Source organism: Zootoca vivipara, chromosome 11 (assembly GCF_965207765.1).
Source record: "Zootoca vivipara chromosome 11, rZooViv2.hap1.1, whole genome shotgun sequence".
NCBI classification, from domain to species: Eukaryota; Metazoa; Chordata; class Lepidosauria; order Squamata; family Lacertidae; genus Zootoca; species Zootoca vivipara.
In genome coordinates this window covers 8670040-8688643 of record NC_142594.1, presented here as the reverse complement: position 1 = coordinate 8688643, position 18604 = coordinate 8670040, and the positions used below count along the sequence as shown (strand labels likewise).

General features: G+C 45.8%; 1 protein-coding gene across 1 annotated transcript in view; it reads right to left on the bottom strand.

Moving 5' to 3' along the window:
• Positions 1-13936, bottom strand: part of DCLK3 (doublecortin like kinase 3) — a 33699-nt gene extending 19763 nt beyond the window's left edge. The window contains exon 1 of the mRNA XM_060280606.2: positions 13691-13936. Within this exon, the coding sequence (XP_060136589.1) occupies positions 13691-13778 (88 nt within the window). The 5' untranslated portion in view covers positions 13779-13936. The remainder of the gene's footprint in view (positions 1-13690) is intronic.
• Between the last annotated feature and the right edge of the window lie 4668 nt (positions 13937-18604).

Below are 18604 nucleotides of genomic sequence, written 5' to 3'. Positions count from 1 at the left end.
TGAATCACTTGAGACGCCTGCTCAAATACACGCAAAACGTCTACCAGGTACTGGGGTGCCACCGGGGGAAACGGGGAGGCAGAAGCACCCCAAAAAATTCAAGCAGGGGGGCAGGGCATGCATAGCTGCGGCAGGCTCTGCTAGGCCCTCCCACAGTGGTACCCATTGGGCTTTCCTGTGGCTACAAAGGACCCTGCTGGTCCCCCTGCCAACACATGATGTCACACATGTGCGACAAGCCCCCCTCAAAAAAAGTTGGGTGGAACCCGGCGCATGTGCTGAGGCACAAGGATAACTATTTTCAGTCAGACGTGGCATTTTGTTTTTAAAACAGTGAAGCCAGTTCTTTATAGTCCTGCTCCAATTCACTGAAGGTGGGGTCAGGGGAAGAGAGGCTTTCTTAGATTTAGAGCGGGGGAGGGGGGATTTCTATTACTAATAGTTTCTCAAGTAGACAAACCCTTCAAAACACATTCTTATTATGCAGAAGGCCTTTGAAAGAGCATAGCTACCGAAACGACGTTTGAATTTATATTACCAGTGATCCATTATTTATTTCATTATCATGCAAAAGACCTTTCATTGGCTAATTTACGAGGCTGATGACTGAATTTGCAAGTGCCTTTGATTCTTGCCCCTTCCCCAACTAAAGCCAGTGCATTAATCCCAACCATACTAAAATTATAGTACACAAAGGTATGCCCTGTGACAGACCCACAAATCACTGCATACAAGTATGTGTAAAAGCAGACTAAAGGAAGAAAACACTGGCAAATGTATGCCTCAGCTGAGCACAGTTCAGAACAGCCCTTTGTATGACATGGCTCCCTTGCGTAAACGTACACAGGTTTGCAATGCGCAAGTAGCCATTATCTGTAAGATGTAACTTGAGTCTTTTAGAACTGTATTGACTTCGGTCTCTTGTTCCTTAAAGTAAATTATTCACAATGGCAACTTGCAAGGCCAATGTACACTGTGTGTGCACGAGACTGTACAGAAAAGGGGAGCAAAGAAGGCAGGACACTACGCAGCAAGTGTATTGAATTAGTCAGATGGAAACAAAATGTGACCACAGGCATCCTTTTACAGCACGTGAATTTTACACTGGCATTGTTTACCGGCACCTTAGAAATGGAAACCTGCCTTCTTACCTTAGGTCAGCAAGCAGAAATAAAAGCCAGCAATGAGGGATTTAAGAAAGCAAACATTAAGGTTTTTAATTTTCAAAAAAAATAATTTAAAAATTATTAAAATTGAGGGAAATGCACACAGAAGCAAATCTGAGAGCTCAAATATACTTTTATCCATCTAAGAATGCCATATTTAGAATGCAGATACAGAATTAGTACAACTGGCTTTGCAGTGGCTTATGAACACAACCAAGACATCAAGATTGCATGCAACGTGGGGCTTCCCACCCAACCCACAGTTTTCCAAGATCAAATTTAAGATGGAGACTTCCCTGCAACGTATTTACTTACCTAAGCTAACCATTCTGCAATGGATAAATCCAGATTTGTCCAGGGTCTGGAAGGAGGGGGAAACCATCTGTGCTGAGAGCTTGAGAGCTTGCTAGTATAACCTGAGACTGACTCCTGTCTGAAGAAGAGTAACCTGATCCTGCCAAAACAGTTCAATTCACTGCTTCAGTCTTGTCTCTTGTAGCTCTGTACCAATTTAATGCTGGGTGTCAATCAAATTTAAGAGACCGGAGCAGACCAGAGAGTTGCGTCCACTTCCTTAATTGTGATTAAAGCAGAAGGTGGAAAGCGCACCTGCTCTAAATGTGGTTAAGGCTGCCCAAGGGCAAATGCAGGTGTACCAATTTGCCAGATGGCTGATGCTGGAGAGCAAAATCCCATCTCTAGTCTTCCTCTCTATCCTGTATATTTCAGCAGACATCTCCTCGGTCTGCAATGAAGTCTAGATTACATTTACAATTTATGTTATTATTAGAACAGGAAAGCATAACTGAATGTTCCAAATGCTAAACATAAGCAAATATTTAAACCTCTCTCTCTCTCTCTCTCTCTCTCTCTCTCTCTCTCTCTCTCTCTCTCTCTCTCTCTCTCCACACCCACACACCCACCATGTGCAACACTAATCTGAAATATTATTAAACTTCTAATCTGAAAACCTGGTTCTTTAAAGACAACTCTACTCGGGGTCAGCAAACTTTTTCAGCAGGGGGCTGGTCCACTGTCCCTCAGACCTTGTGGGGGGCCAGACTATATTGGGGGGGGTGAAAGAATTCCTATGCCCCACAAATAACCCAGAGATGCATTTTAAATAAATGGGCACATTCTACTTATGTAAAATACCCTGATTCCCGAACCGTCCGTGGGCCGGATTTAGAAGGCAACTGGGCCGGATCCGGCCCCCGGGCCTTAGGTTGCCTACCCATACACAAGACTCCATAGTTCAGATAATATACCTCCTCTGCTCTTTTATCATGTGTCATGAACCACTAATACAGATCATGACCAGTTTACAAGTGGTTAACCCCCAAGCCTTCAGCACTATTCAGAATGCAAGTGAGGCAGGGGGGAAAACTCACACCCCACTTTCATTAATACAGGTAACCAAGCAAATTCCATGGTTGCCAGACTGCTTACTTTGGCCGCAAGTTTGCTGCGTAACCAGTATAGCTCAAAATCCTTGTTTAAGAATCCTAGGGTAGAAATTTGACCTGGGCGGGTAGTGAGCCCATGATTCTGCGGCCCATTCAAGATTACTTGTTAAGAGAGTCCCAACTACATCATGCCTTAAGAGACCAGAGCAACACATTCTTGTAATACCTGGTAAGAACTGAAGTGTAACTCCCAAAATAAATTTTTTTCTAAGTGGACTAAGTGGTTAAATCCTGGAGATACAGGTCAAACACTGCTAACAAGGCAGCTTACAAAGGGAAATCTATGTTATGCATTAACTTGCAAAGCGGTCTTAATACTCCTCCAGATCTATCAGCTCCTTATACACCGAACAAGACCAACTTAATTTTATACGACAGGACAAGTAATTCATCATTTCTTCAGGGGGAACATATTTTATCTAGATCCATAGAGACAGTCTGAATAAAAACATCTGGCAATATTGAAATAGGCTTTAACATTAACATATTTGTACACAAAAAGGACACATTTGTTAAAACAGGAATATTCATATTATAAAAAAAAACAGAGATTGTGCCTTCTACCCAAAGATGACATTTTCCAGTTTAAAGGCCTTTTCAGTGGCAGCCCCTCAACTATGGAATGCGTTCCCTAGCAAAGCTCCCCAACTGTTGCCTTCTTAGCACTAAACAAAATAAAAAAAATTCCTTCCAGTAGGACCTTAGAGACCAACTACCGTAAGTTTGTCATTGGTATGAGCTTTCATGTGCATGCACACTTCCTCAGATACCACTAAGCACTAAGTTAAGATTCTTCTGTTCTCCAGGGTCTTTTAAGAACTGGATTTTGAAGTCCCCATGATACAGTTAGCAGTTTTGATGTATGCATTTCACGGGTGTTATGCGCCAGATTTAGGATGGTGCTGGTGGTTCGCACACACAGGGCACCAAGTCAAGGGGGTGCATAATAAAATACAATACAATATAATAATACAACATCTATATTTATCCGGGTACCTATTGATATGATCCTTTTTAAAAGCAAATGGACCAAAAGGAATTGTTGTGAAAATAAGAAATACTTGGGGGGGGGGGACACACACCAAATTTTGTCTACTCAGGACACCCTATTACCAAAGTCTGCTCCCTGCAGGTGTTTTCGGTTCTGTGCTGTACACAGAATTATACTGAGCTTGTTTTGTTGTGCAGGCTTTGTATCTCTCTCTTAACTTTGTGGTTTTATTGTTGCTAGACCTCAGAATTCTGCAAATAAGCTGCTTGAGTGACAGATCATTTTCACAAGGATTACTGAAAGCCTCCTTTATGCTTATAGGTAATTGCTCACATTAGCGCCATAATTGGACTAAATAAAATTATACTAGGGACAGAAGGAAGTCAGGAAATGTTCTATTTTAATTTACAGCGAAGCAAATTATTCCTAGGTAAGATAAACAACTTTCAGGCACCATAGACTGTATATAATTCAATAAACTATTTAAGTAAAGGGAACATAGGAAGCCTGCATTGAGTCAGACTGCCTCTCTGGCTTCGGGGCTTTGTTGTTAAAAGAGGAGCAGGTTCTAAATGAGTCTATTCAACACCCTGCATTGTTCTATGGCTAATTACATTTAAAGGATGATATAGACCAGGCTTCCCCAAACTCGGCCCTCCACACGTTTTAGGACTACAATTCCCATCATCCCTGACCACTGGTCCTGTTAGCTAGGGATGATGGGAGTTGCAGTTCCAAAACATCTGGAGGGCCGAGTTTGGGGATGCCTGATACAGACCAACCCTCAAGGGATACAAAAATTATTCAGAGATCGCAAATGTTAAGTAAGGGATGAGGGGGGCTAAGTGGCATAATCTTGCTCTTGTGACACCAGAGGCAGTCAGTTTGTGATTTTATTTTTACAGTCATACCTCGGGTTACAGCCACTTCAGGTTGTGTCTTTTCGAGTTGCGCTCCGTGCCGAACCCGGAAGTACTGGAACGGGTTACTTCCGGGCTTCTGCACATGCGCAAAGCAGAAGCGCCAAATCATGACCCACACATGCGCAGACGCGGGTTGCGAACGCTGTGGGTTGCGAACGTGCCTCCCGCACGGATCACGTTCGCAACCCAAGCATCCACTGAATTCTATTTTACTGACATCCATAATTTTCTATTACGTGGGTGGCAGTTAGCAAGAAACAACACAAAGTTTGTTGCATTAAATGCCCAGGTTAAGCAAAATGCAGATAACCAACGGGCCCCAATTGCCGTGCCAATAACACATTCTAGCAATCACATTCATTCCTCTGTGTTTGCAGAATATGGCTACATATGCATATGCAGAAAGGCACAACCCCTTTCTTCATATTTATTTATACCTTTAATCATAAGTGTCAGGGTTTTTGCGACTACTCCAGAGTAACGACTTTCCACATGCTTGTCTTTTAACAGTCTTTATTGGTGCACTTTATTTACAGTGTAACAAGCTGTTGGTTGCATGTCTGCTCATTCCGATCCAGAATCCGGCACTGCCCCTTTTCGCGACTTAGACCAACATAAAAGCCTCGGGACAGTGAATCTCCTCCCTTTTCTCCTCCTCCTCAACGTTGGTGTCGGGGGGGGGGAAGGGTCTACTGTCTGCCTTCTGCTGGTCCACCCTTCCCACCTCACTCTCTTCCTGCCTGTGGAGCAGTGGCTCTCCAATGCTGCCAGAGCCCTGGCACTCTATCTCCGTCTCCTGACTCACCCTTTCAGAGCCTGTGCTTTCCTGACTGCTTGGAGACGGGCTGCTTCGGATGACCGGGGGGGGGGGGTTCTCTATAACCCCTCCCCCTTACAATAAGGTATGGGGAAAGACGCCATAACAAAGAACATATTGTGCATGCAATACATTTGGTTTCTGTCATCTTCCAGGGAGGGTGGAGAAAGACTTCTGAACAAGATGTTGGTACTAGGCATCATTCTAAACCTAGCACCTGTTTGGCCTACCTTTGCACATCCAAGTTAATGGCCAAGCCACTATTTATTCTGAAAGCTTTCCCCCACTTTTTCCAGCCCTTGTAAAAAAGGTCAGGTGCTAGTTAAGGCACAGTTATTTTGGAATAGGGTGCTCCTTCTGGCGTAGTTTGTCCACCTTTGGTCATCACCCTGCACTCAGCTCTCACCCGTGGCTCTTAGAAGTTGTCAGCATGCGACAGTGGTCACATCCCGGGAATGGCTTCCACTGGCCAGCTAAACCAGGTGAGGGTAGCTGATGGGTCTCAAACCCTTGGTGAGTCAGGGACTTCCCTTGCATGCAAAGACGGGCGATGGAGGATGAATAGACGAGACCAATAGTGGGTTCAATGGTCAAGAAGGTGGTTTCTGCACATGTTGGAGACTGCAGGGCTGTCCAGCTTCAAAGAGACTGCAATCTACTCCCACTATTAAAAAACTGGCAGTGATCTACCCATTGGGTTGACCAGAGTTGTTGACATCCCACGATGGACCGGTAGATTGCGATCGACCTGTTGGACAGGCCTGTTGTAGAGGGAAGTGAGGGGCAGATGGGGCTCGTCCACCTGGGAAAGTAGCCCATCTAGGAGAAGGAAAACTCAGATCCTAAACCTCCGCTGCCTTGCGGGATATCTTTGGGAGGAGGAGAAGAGGCTAAGGAGAGATCACTTTGGTGCTACTAACACAGACAGACGCCAACAACAAATTTTGGAATAACAGATCATGTAAAAAGCCATCTGCAAACTGATCTACTAGAACTTATTTTTCTTCATATTTCCCTCTGTCTGCCTCAACAAATCTCAAGCACCCTCCTACTCAATCCATTATGAGTGAATTGCCATTCCTTGCATAGCTTTTTCGAGAACAAAAAAAGGAATGTGTTGGTATATTTGAAAGGCAAGTACCGTACCTTGCTGAGAGAGAGGGGGGGGGAACAGTGGCAACTCCCACCAACAAAAGCACTACACAAAGTAAATATTCGGGCTTGTAAGTAGAAATTGAGTTGACTGGGTCATCTTACTTCAGTGCAAAACAGTAAGGGTAGTGTTTTTTATTTAAAGGTAATAAAACATTTTAATTCAAAACCACTTTAAACCATTGCTAATTATCCCAGTCTTTTCACATGGATCAGAAACAGCCAGGAACAATGGGGTGGGCAACTGCCTTGACTGTGCCTGGTCATTTGTTCTTCCAGAAACATAAGAACAAGACACTTTTCCCCCTGAAAACAAAAGGAAGAGGCCTGGACCACCTCTAAGCATGTTGGAGTCTAGAGGTGAAACACCCCAAAGCTTTCTACCCCTTCGAGCTACAACTGAAGCTCATTTTACTTTCGTAAAAGTGGATCATTTCTAAGATTCTGATAAATCTGTGGACTCTAATCCACAAAAACTTACGCCATACAACAGTTCTTCTTTGTTGTTAATTGAACTGTCTCAAGAGAAAGGAGTCTACATAGACTCCGTCTGGCTGAACCAGAATCCTTCTTCCTGTCCCACATGCCAATTTCTTCTTCCATTTGTTCTAACCATAGTTTGAAGTGGTGATTGATAAGGCAGCTATGGTCAATTCCCAAGTCCAAGCCTTGGTTTACAGTGCAATGCTATTTCAAACCATGGTTTCAAATTGCATTTTGAAGACTAACACTAATTACTGTTTGCCCAATTCAGCGATTATGGCATTGTTTAAAGAAAACCCAGAAATGAGGGTGAAAGCACCTAAATCCATGGCATGTTTGAAATGCTCCAAACCATTATTACCTTGATGAATCAGAACACAGACCCTGAATACAGCCACATCTCTCTCTTGTGGTGAGGAACCCATCCCTTGCAAATTGGCACGACTTAAATTTTAACACGATACCAAAGTAAATTTCCATTCTTATTATTATTATTAAGTACACATTTCTTGTATGGATTAAAAGAGAAGTGGATAGCTTTCAGAAAGGAGACGCCTTTTTTAAAAGGGAGCATTTCCCCCCTTTAACTCATAGCTCTGAAGTCAAGACCAAAAATATTTGCACAGCATAAGCACCCTATTAAAAGGAAGCATATTAACTGTTCACATTGGTTTTTTCATGGTGACATCTATCGAACCTCCAAATAATGAAAAAGTTATGCATTTCTTTATGAAGTGTTTGACAGAAATAAAAGACTCATGTTAACTATCCGCCCACTGCACTAACACAATCCATGCAACTTGATTCTTTAATGTTCAGGCATCTATTTATAATATTTTAAGCTTCCACCCTCTCCCTACGTCACAGTTTTGAGCTTAGCATGTATACATCATTCGCACAAGTTGCTAAGGGGCAACTGGCTCCATTAGTGAGAAGCGAAAGCCCAAGAGAGATTAAAGGTACTGTAAAGGCAAAGGCATAGCTGCCAAGTCTCTCATTTTCCGCGGGAAACCCCCGTATTTTGTTACCGTTTCCCGCTGTTATCCCAAATGGATTTATATCACATAAATCCCCCGGATTTGGAATGCAGCTCCTGCCGGCGGCCATCTCCCAGCTGTCTGCGCATGTCTGGACATGCGCAGAAGCGATTTCTGGTGCCCAAACATGCAGACACTGGCAGCCCGGCACCGGAAGTCGCTTCTGCGCATGTCCAGACATGTGTAGAAGCAACTTCTGGTGCCACTCTGCCCATGTCTGGGCACCGGAAATCGGGCAGCGCCGGCACCAGAAGTCGCTTCTTTTCAATCCTTTCAATTCTTTTCAATCCGGGAGTTGGCAGCTATGGGTAAAGATACCCCTGACCATTAGGCCCAGTAGCGGATGACTCTGGGGTTGCGCGCTCATCTCGCTTTACTGGCCAAGGGTGCCGGCGTTTGTCCGCAGACAGCTTCTGGGTCATGTGGCCAGCATGACTAAGCCGCTTCTGGCAAAACCAGAGCAGAGAACGGAAACGCCGTTTACCTTCCTGCCGGAGCAGTACCTATTTATCTACTTGCACTTTGACGTGCTTTTGAACTGCTAGGTTGGCAGGAGCAGGGACTGAGGCAAGCCCTAGGCTCTGTGGTTTTGACCACAGCATCACCCACGTCCCTAAGAGAGATGACTTTTCAACTTTTGGAGGACTATGGCAGAAGCGAAAAGACAACACTGTCAGTGTTGAGAGATCCAGGCAGAAGTTCTGCAGGCTAAATGCTCCCAGACTGCACATGGCAGCCGCCTCCCCTTCTTCGCGGAATGCTTTCCCTTTGGTCCCTGTGTTCTCCTTTCCAGTCATTCAACATTTAAAACCTAGGCAACCTGAAAGCGAAAGCCAAAACTAACAACCTAAGCTTCTTCCAAAGGCAGATATGCATGACTGACAAAATACACAGCTGGAGCTTGCCCCTTCACAAGGTCTGCTGTTTGCTTGTTTCTCAAGCAACTAGAACACATTCATTTTATGCAGAGTGCAAATATGCCCCCTCCCCCCCCAAAAAAATGACTGTCAAGTCCCAAACCTGTTTTCTCATTTAAGTATGGCATTTTCTCTTCTCAGTTGAAGCTACTGAATTATAGAAGTCATGCTTTAAAAACATAAAAATGATTATTTTCAGCAGAATTGAAACCAATGTTAGAAATATGAAAGCTAGGAGCTAAATGGCACCTTAAACCTAGGTTATGGGCGCAACAAAGAAATGTCTACCGGTAGGTGTGCTTTATAATAGGAAAAATAGAAATCTGAAAATGAATGAACTGCAGCTAAAATATTATGTTCATTTTCCACGTGGTCTAGTCTTTCCCCTGCCCACCCCCTTAATATTCTTAAGAGGGTCTCTTCTCCAGTCTTCAGAGAGTACAGTAGCTGGAAGTTGGGAGGCAGAAAACGGTCCTCCTTTCCTTCCACTCTGAAATTGCACCCAGAGCTCAGAAACTGCTTGCGCTAATTCTCTATTGCAAAATGCACCACAATGGGAATTTCAAACACTGATTGAAATATCAAGATATCTTTGGTTTTCCCTATAATGCTGAAACAACTTGGATTTTTGAAAGGTTTGGTTGTTTTTCCAATCCACCAGATTCCTGCAAATTGAATTACACCTGCCTAAGTTTTATCAAAAGTCTTCGCTTTGTTCTTTCTTAACAAAAAAGGATGAATAGCATGATGCACTCAACCAACAGTATACACAAACCAGATTCTATTTTTCCTGCAATAAATGATTTGCTCATTTGCTGAAAGGGTTGCTAACATGAACTCCAATGAACTCCCATCACAGACCATGGGAATGTGTACCATGGCGACAAGCCAAAACAACTTTTTTAAAGTTGCTTTTCATAGTGGGTTTTTTTGTAGAACACATAAATACAGTGGTCGAATTCTCATAACACACTAAAGCATACAGTCGTTTGCAAATTCACATTAAAACGTATTTAAAAACAATGTGCTCGCCCACACTGCTGAAAAGTTCTCACTCTTCTCCCAAAACCTGGCTTGTGATGTCTGAACCGTGGCTCATGGTTTGTTTCTCTTCAAACTACAAGCAGTAAACCAAAGCCAAACTGTTGGCTACCAATCATGGTTTGCTTAGAGCAGGCATCCCCAAACTTCGGCCCTCCAGATGTTTTGGACTACAATTCCCATCTTCCCCGACCACTGGTCCTGTTAGCTAGGGATCATGGGAGTTGTAGGCCAAAACATCTGGAGGGCCGCAGTTTGGGGATGCCTGGCTTTGAGAGAAACAAACCATGAGTCAAGGTTTGTTTATCACAAGAAGTCAGAGTGGATGTTTCTTGGTGAAACAGCAAGAAGGGAGGACTAGAGCGAGAACTTCTGAGTAGCATTTACTAGCACAAGTCACATTCATATTAAAATAATAATTTTAAACTGTAGTTTAATGTGACATGCGAACTGGGACAAGTGTCCCTGGCTCAGATTTGCCACACACACAAAAGGAGTTTTAATACAGCTGTTGAATTCGAAACAGTGCAAATGAGAATACTGTGATGCTTTTCATTAAATGCAAACTTAACTTTAAAAGTCTCTGAAATAATATTCAGCTCGCTCTCCAACCACAAGTATTTCACCCTCCACAGCTATAGCCAACTTAAAGATTCTCTAATTAAATATTTCCCAAGTTTTGAAAAGGAAGATATACAAACATTTGGAGAAAGTAACTCATTAAGAAGCACAAAGCTGAACACAACCAACATCATTAATATCCATTTTAACATGCAACCAGCTGGAGGCAACATAAAAAGGACCAGCCTCTTGTCTTAACCACTTTGCTGAAGAACTATCCATGAGATATTTCCATAACACACACACACACACACAAACTTCACTACCTTGCAAAGATGGAGGCCTAGGCCTACATTTCTGACAGAAACAGTCCCTGCCCTTCACAGCATGAGAACAACTTTGCCACTAAGGACCCTCTAATAGTCTATATAAATAAAAATGTAAATGTCCGTTTGTACATAACCAAAAATCTCTGAAAGTGCTTGACCGATTGCCTTGAAATTTTGACACAACGTTGGATGTGAATGTGCGAGTGTTTGCATATACTTAGATTATATAGATGTCACGCCTGTGACAGGTAAAAACATGATTTTGTGTAAAAATAGCGCCATCTGTTGGATGTCAAAGCAACAGATGCTATAGTACATTCTTTACTCCCAGGACACCGCGGGGAACGTGGTGGCGTTGTTCCGACGTGAGTGTGCAGAGGGTGCTGGGAGCAGGTGGCCGCGGCTCCTTCTGGGAGAGCGGGGGCAGGATCCCCTCCGCCGCCTCGGCTCTTCCCTCCACCCTCGACATGTCCACCTTCCCTAAGGACCTGCAGCTGGGCCGCCTGCCCCCTTGCCTGCCAGAATCCACCGGGAGAACCGGGCAGACCCTCCCTAACATGTCCATATGGTATGCAAGGGGGAGAGAGAGAGGGCTCGGGCTGGAGGGTGACGTCACACAGGGGGAATATGACGTCACCCACCGGGGGAACAGAGGGAAGGGTGTTGTTACGTCATACGTCTGTCCTGGTAAACGGGGGCCCTGACGGAGCCACAGCAACGTGTGGCCGGGTACAGCTAGTGAGAAATAAATTCTAGGACAGAGCGGGATCCTGAAGCAAGCTCTGATTGGTGCCTCTCCCAGCCTACACCTAGTTAGTAAGGTTGAATATTCCCAAACAAAGGGTCCTCATTGAGTCACACTTGGCAGAAGGGCCATCACTTAGTGACAGAGCACCTGCTTGGCATGTAGAAGGCCAATCATTGTAGACAGGGCCTGCCAGCGTAGCTAGGGAGATCAAGGCAGCTTCTTATCAAGATGGGGCAAGTAGCGTACAGTAGTTAGGAGGGGAAGAGCTTTCTGGTTTCAACAAGTCTTAGAAATTTTACTTTATCCTGTGCCTATCACATGGAAGCAGAATAAGCAGCAGGCAGAGAAACAGTGACCCCCAAAAATAGCAGCCACGTAGCCTACTGATGCGTTTTAAATTTTTATAAAGCAGGAAAACATATAAAGGATCTCCATAACACTTAATTTGTGTAAAGCGACTCCTGAGAGTGGAATCTGGTGCAACAAGAGATGTGGCTTTCTGGAACTGGCCAATATTAATCTGGTCTGGCATCCTTTTGCAAAAAAATCCCAACAGGTGCTGCTACCCCTATTGGCGATTACCGTAAGTCACCGAGGGACCACAAAGTCCATCTTCTGCCCATTCTTGCTTACTCTCCTAATTTTGACAACTACTGTATCTGATCACCACTAACAGCCACCTGGGGAAGAAAGTCCGAGTTATGATCCGACATGCTTTCAAGAATCAGGGAGCACTGGGAGGAGGGCTCTTTTGTTCCTCCTATCCCAGGATACTAGAGATTCCAAAACCAAAAAGATACAAAACTTTTTCCAACTCCCATCCCAGTCAACGAAAGGAAGCTGACGTTGAGTTCACATCACCATTTGCTGCTGTTGCCGCTGTTTTGCAACTGCAGCATACTTTTCATGGGCAATAAATGGAGAAATGACAGCATGTCAGTGTGCTCACTTCTTGCTAGCACAGGAGTCAGCTTGTGGGGGCCAAGGTCCCTCTACCCCCCCCCCAATAAAATATTTGAGCGGGCTTCCCCCCCCCCTCCAAGTTGATGGGCATTGCTATTCAAATTGTGTGTGTGTGTGTGCTGCGTCATGCGATCGATTATGCCCCAACCCCCCAATACTCTATTCAAGTTGACACACTCCTGCTAGCTAGCTATCCCATGCTGGGCAAAAATATTCGTCCACTAGAGGGGGTTGGACTAGATGACCCCCGTGGGTCCTTCCAACTCTATGATTCTCTGATTCTGTTAACTATTGTGGTACCTCCTGCATTGAAACAAGCTCTGCCCAGGATAGAAACCAGTCGATCCCCAGCTAGGCATTGCCTTCTCAGGAGAAGATTCTCCCAAGGATTCAAAAGACAGCCTTACATACTGTGGATCAATTCTCTAAGGAGCAGGTCTACCGGGTATTCCCCACCACCTGCTGAAGCCGAGGATCCTCTTTTTAAAATAAATAAATAAATAAAATCTGCGCCACCTTAACCACCTGAGGTAACACGGAATGAGGGCAGATAAATGTGGGGGTGTCAAAGGAGGCTGATAAGGAGGGGGTTAGGGTAGGGGTAAAAGGTAGGAGGAGAGGGGTGGGGTAGGGGGTAGAGTGTAGTAGGAGGGGTGGGTGGGGTAGGAGGAGGGGCGGGGGTAGGGTGAGGGTAAGAGGGGGTAGGGGTGGAGGTAGGATGGGGGTAGAGGGTGCGAGGAAGGGTGGGGTAAGGGATAGGGTGTGGGTAGAGGGCAGAGGAGGGGTGAGGTGGGGGTAGGGCAGGGGGTAGAGTAGAGTCTCAAAGGGATCCTGCGCAGGCGGACGAGGATTTCACACGTTTTCTCTCGTTCCGTCTTAAGTTGGCCGCGCGCGCGGGCCAGCGAAACTCCCGTCGAGGGGAGCGCGTGCGAAAAACTCACGCAGCAGATATAAAACCGGGAGAGGGGGCGACAGAGGAAACGGGGCGCGCGGGGGTCCCACAGGGGCGGCAAAGGGGTCGCCCTCGCTGCCCTGCTGAGGAAACGGGGCGTGGGGCGTTTTTTCCCGCGGCGCGCGCAAGGCAGGCACCACTCACCGGGATGGTGGCGGGAGCAGGGGCAGCCGCAGGAGGGCGCGGGCCCCGCGGCGGAGCGCAAGGGGGGCGGCGGCACGGCAGCAGGCATGGTCCCCGCTGGCTGCGCTCGGTCCCTTCGTCGCTCTCCTCCTCCTCCTCCTCCGTCTCCTCGCGCTCTGGCGGCAGACGCGAGCACGAGATGGCGAGGCGGCGCCTCTTCCGCCCAGAGGCTGCACCGGCGCTCCCCGCGGAGGCGGCGCCCCGCCCGGCAGCGTCGGTTTCCCGGGAGGCTGGCTGCCTCCTACCGCTCTTCTTTCGACGCCCGGCTCCGAAATCTCATCCAGCCTCTCGCTGGGGTTCTTTGCGCAGGTTGCTGTCGGTACCCTGCCGGCGCCAAGCCGGAATTCCAACAGGTGAAGCTTTCCTCCTCTGGCGTTGCCAGGAAAAGCTGCCCTTCTGAACCTGTTGAATGTCTGCCTGCCTACCGCGCAGGCACACACACACAGATTGCAGCAAAGCTCCAAGGCACTCAGGGTAGCTCCGTCGGTAGAGCAGGAGACTCTTAATCTCCGGGTCGTGGGTTCGAGTCCCACGCTGGACAATAAATTCCTACACTGCAGGAGGTCGGTGTTTCCCAAACTTGGGTCTTCGGCTGCTTGGGGACTACAACTCCCATCATCCCTTGCTAGCAGAAGCAGTGGTCAGGCATGATGGGAAGTGACAGCGGGAGACCCAAGTTTGGGAAGCATGGATGACTCTTGTCCCTTCCAACTCTGCAATTCTATGAATGAGCCCAAGTTAGACTGTGAATGTAACCAATGATGAATAATTTTGAGCAGTAGGGTTGCTGCCCTTTTCTTCCTGTTCCTGTTGTTTGGGTCCTCAACAGCTGTGTGGCAGGCAGAAATTCAACAGGGCTGAGGCACAGCTTTCCCCAGTGCCTGAGCAATTTTTGCCTCTTACACAGCTGTTTACTTTCAGAAGCAACTGTTCCTGTTTCCCTTATTCCCTTTCATGGAAGCAGCAATATGGCAACCCTGTGTTTTGAGCCACTGCTCAGCCACACAATCTTATTTTAATGCCAAGACTCAGTTCACCTTACAGCATTTCCACCTTTTAATTGTGTGACCGGACAATACTTAATTTGAAACACCTCTCAACTGCCCTTCAACAAAACATACTCCAGGGCAGTGTGTAATAATATAGATAATGCATTAACTAACAGTTAACAATAAAACACTTAAAATTAGCAACATGGCAGACACAGCAGAGAAGGAAGACCCTTTCTTCCCCTTGCCCTCTTATTTTTCTGTAGCTGCCCTGCTGTTTTGAAATGCCAGACTGAAAGACTCACAGTACACCTCATAAATCCTCTATGATGAATATGAGTGAATAAAATAAACATTTTGCTGATGAATAGTTGCTTGCATTTGACCTATAGGCAAGCACTTCAGGGCCGGTCCACCTAGTAGGCAGTCAAGCAGCTACCTCAGGTAGCTACTGGATTTTGGGTGTCACAAATGGGCAGCAAATGGTTAGTTATTTAATTTCCTGTTGATTTGTTTTGACTATTATGGAGGGGTAAGGTGGTTGTTTTCCCCCTCAAATGTCAAAAATGACTGGACTGACGTTGAGTACTAGGCACCCGGACTCGCATGGGTGTTGTGCTGTTCCCTCTCGAGAAGCAGCAGAATGGCTTAACCCAGCTTTGGTGATGAAAGGACCTTTAACTTTGCCCATCCATCAGTTTAATCTGGCTAAAAATCTGTGAAATTGTACAACCTGAGTTGCAGATGATGGGAATGGGAGTTCAAACCTTTTCTGTTCTCCATCACGCTGCTGTTTCTCCCCCACTTAGATCTCACCCCTTTCTGAAGCCACAGTCCAGGACTGGGGAACATAACTGGAGGAATGTGGAGCTCCATAAATAACCGACTCAGGGACTAGCCGCTGGTGAAATTGCCACACAGCACCTCCACGTTTCCAAGCCTCCATGTTTTCAAAACTCTTCTTCACTTCTTCACAATTTTAAAAAGAGAAACATTTTTAAAAAAATCTTTTAAAGCATTTTCAATTGCCACTTGTAAAATGTGGGCATTTTCCTGCAGCACTGAGAGACCTGTCCGGTTTCTAATGAGCAGAGGCTGGTTAGCAATGATGGCTATGCATTAACATTTTTTAAATTTGCTTTGTCATTTACCCAGCATTTAATTGGAACTTAAATAAATACCCATCTATGTACATTAAGGCCCTGTTTCATGTTGCTATTAAGAGGCAGCCGAAGACATTTTGGAGACTCAAGTAGAAAATCCAGCTTTTATTTAGCCTGTGTACACGATATACCTTAAAGCATTTGAAGTTCTGCTCCTTGGAGAATTATCTGCCGTTTACCTCTCACCGAATTACGATTCCCAGCAACCCTTAACAAACTACAGTGCCCAGGATTCTTTGAGGGTAGGAATGTGTTTTGAATGTGCTTTAAAGGAATATTATAAACACTATTCTGCAACCACAAAAGGGTTTCTAGGGCAGCTAATTTGCACAATCAATAGTGGTAAATAGATTAAACTGTTTCTATTTGATACTTCAAAAAGAATCTGCTCCCTGTGGTGGGTTGCCTCCCCTGCCTAATGGTAAGGCTGGCCCTGGTGCATAGCTGCCAAGTTTTCCTTTTTCTCGCGAGGAAGCCTATTCAGCATAAGGGAATTTCCCTTAAAAAAAGGGATAACTTGGCAGCTATGCCCTGGTGTTGTTTGACCTACATAGTTACTATAGCAATCGCCTGCCTCTGTTTCTCTACGCAGCATCTCACGGTCACTTCATTGCTCTCCTCTCCTTCCAAGGATGACTAATTACAACACTGTTACTCCCCCCATTCTGTACAATACAGTCAAACAAAGAGTGTTGCACTGTATTGCCATGCAGTGTTGGCTTGTGAAGCCCCACCAGAATGAAAATACCAGGTATTTTTGTTGGTTTGTGTCAGCGCCACATCTCTGGCTACTTCTGGAGGGGACAGGGATGCGGGAAAGGCAGTAATTTCATCTCCCGCTAAGATGGAGATGGGGAACATGTGGCCCGCAGATGTTGCTAGAGCAGGCATCCCCAAACTTTGGCCCTCCAGATGTTTTGGACTACAATTCCCATCTTCCCCAACCACTGGTCCTGTTAGCTAGGAATCATGGGAGTTGTAGGCCAAAACATCTGGAGGGCCGCAGTTTGGGGATGCCTGTGCTAGAGCTTAGCTCCCATCATTCCTGTGCCGGCTTGGGGTGATGGAAGTTGGAGTCCCGCAACATCTGGGCAACCACAAGTTCCCCAGCCCTGCTGTAGGATGGCCACAAAAAGACAGGTTCAAACAGAATGGCACGAGATAGGGCAAGCCCTTTGTCGACCCTGTTACTGAGCCATAACCTCGATATTGAAGAGGCTCACCCAGGAAGACCGAAATGTGACAACAGAACTGAGCTGCACAAATAAACCTGTGCTCTGGAGAGCCTCCGTAATTCCTCCTCCACTCTGTTTTGAGCTTGCCTATTGCAAATAGTTGTTCCAAAACAGAGCGGGGAAAGCAGCTTGCAGAGATCAAGCCTACAGACTCAGCACGGGCCAAATGGTTTGGTTTGTTTGATTTGTTTACAAAATACAGTACCGCTGTCTATGTGTGCAAGATGCGACTTTAAAGCTAGCCCATTTAATTTTTGCAGCTCCTGGGAGCTACCACCTGCCCTGCTGATCAGCAGACACCTGACACATAATACAATATAAAAATAAAAGTGGTTGTTTTGTCTGTTATATTAGCTTCAGTAGTAAACCAATTTATACGTAGTTATGGCATTAAAAAACACAGAAGGGAATTTCATTGCTATACAAATTCTTCTGGTGCAATATCTTTGCCTTCACAAGTTGCAATGTGATATCAGTGCCTGCCAGCTCTAATCCTCCTTGGTACTATGATATTGATCCTACCAACAGCAAGGTGCCTGGTGGCGATGACACACTGGGTGCTATAGACATCTTATGAATCATATAATCTTGTTCAGAGTGCATTGACTGCTGCTTTTCAACAAGCTGTCTTGTACTTCAATCACCTCACAGGCCCTGAAATACCGCCAGCTGAAAAGGATTTATCTAACACCTATTCAGATATTATTCTGTTTAAACAACTTGAAAAATGTTGCCCTCCCCCCACCTCAGTCTGCCCCATCTGCACCTGCTCCACAGCAGGTGAATGACCCTGAGATCTACAGATGAAGGGTGGTATACAAATTTGATGATGATGATGATGACATTCAACATAGGAGTCAGCAGGGCTGGCTCATGACATTCCTGTGTCCTTTAAAAAATAAAGTAATGCTCAAATAGGGACGCAAGTGGTGCTGTGGTCTAAACCACTGAGCCTCTTGGGCTTGCTGATCAGAAGGTCGGCGGTTCAAATCCCCGCGATGGAGTGAGCTCCCTTTGCTCGGTCCCAGCTCCTGCCAACCTTGCAGTTCGAAAGCACATCAAACTGCAAGTAGATAAATAGGTACCACTCTGGCAGGAAGGTAAATGGCGTTTCCATGCGCTCCTCTGGTTTCGGTGTTCCGTTGCACCAGAGGCGGCTTAGTCATGCTGGCCACATGACCCGGAAAAACTGTCTGCGGACAAATGCTAGCTCCCTCAGTCTGTAAAGCAAGATGAGCATCGCAACCCCAGAGTCGTCTGCGACTGGACTTAAATGTCAGGGCTCCTTTACCTTTAATGCTCGAATAGAGTTGTGGATGTTTGCAGACTAGGCAGCAGCAAAACCCTGCAATGTGGGGATCCCTTACAGAGACAGTCAGTCGGGTTGTGCATCCACAACAGGGACCAGGGAAGGAATGACGCCTGGGAGGAGCATGGAGAGAAGAAACACCCTGGGTCATCTGCAGCAGCACGACTGGATGCCTTCAT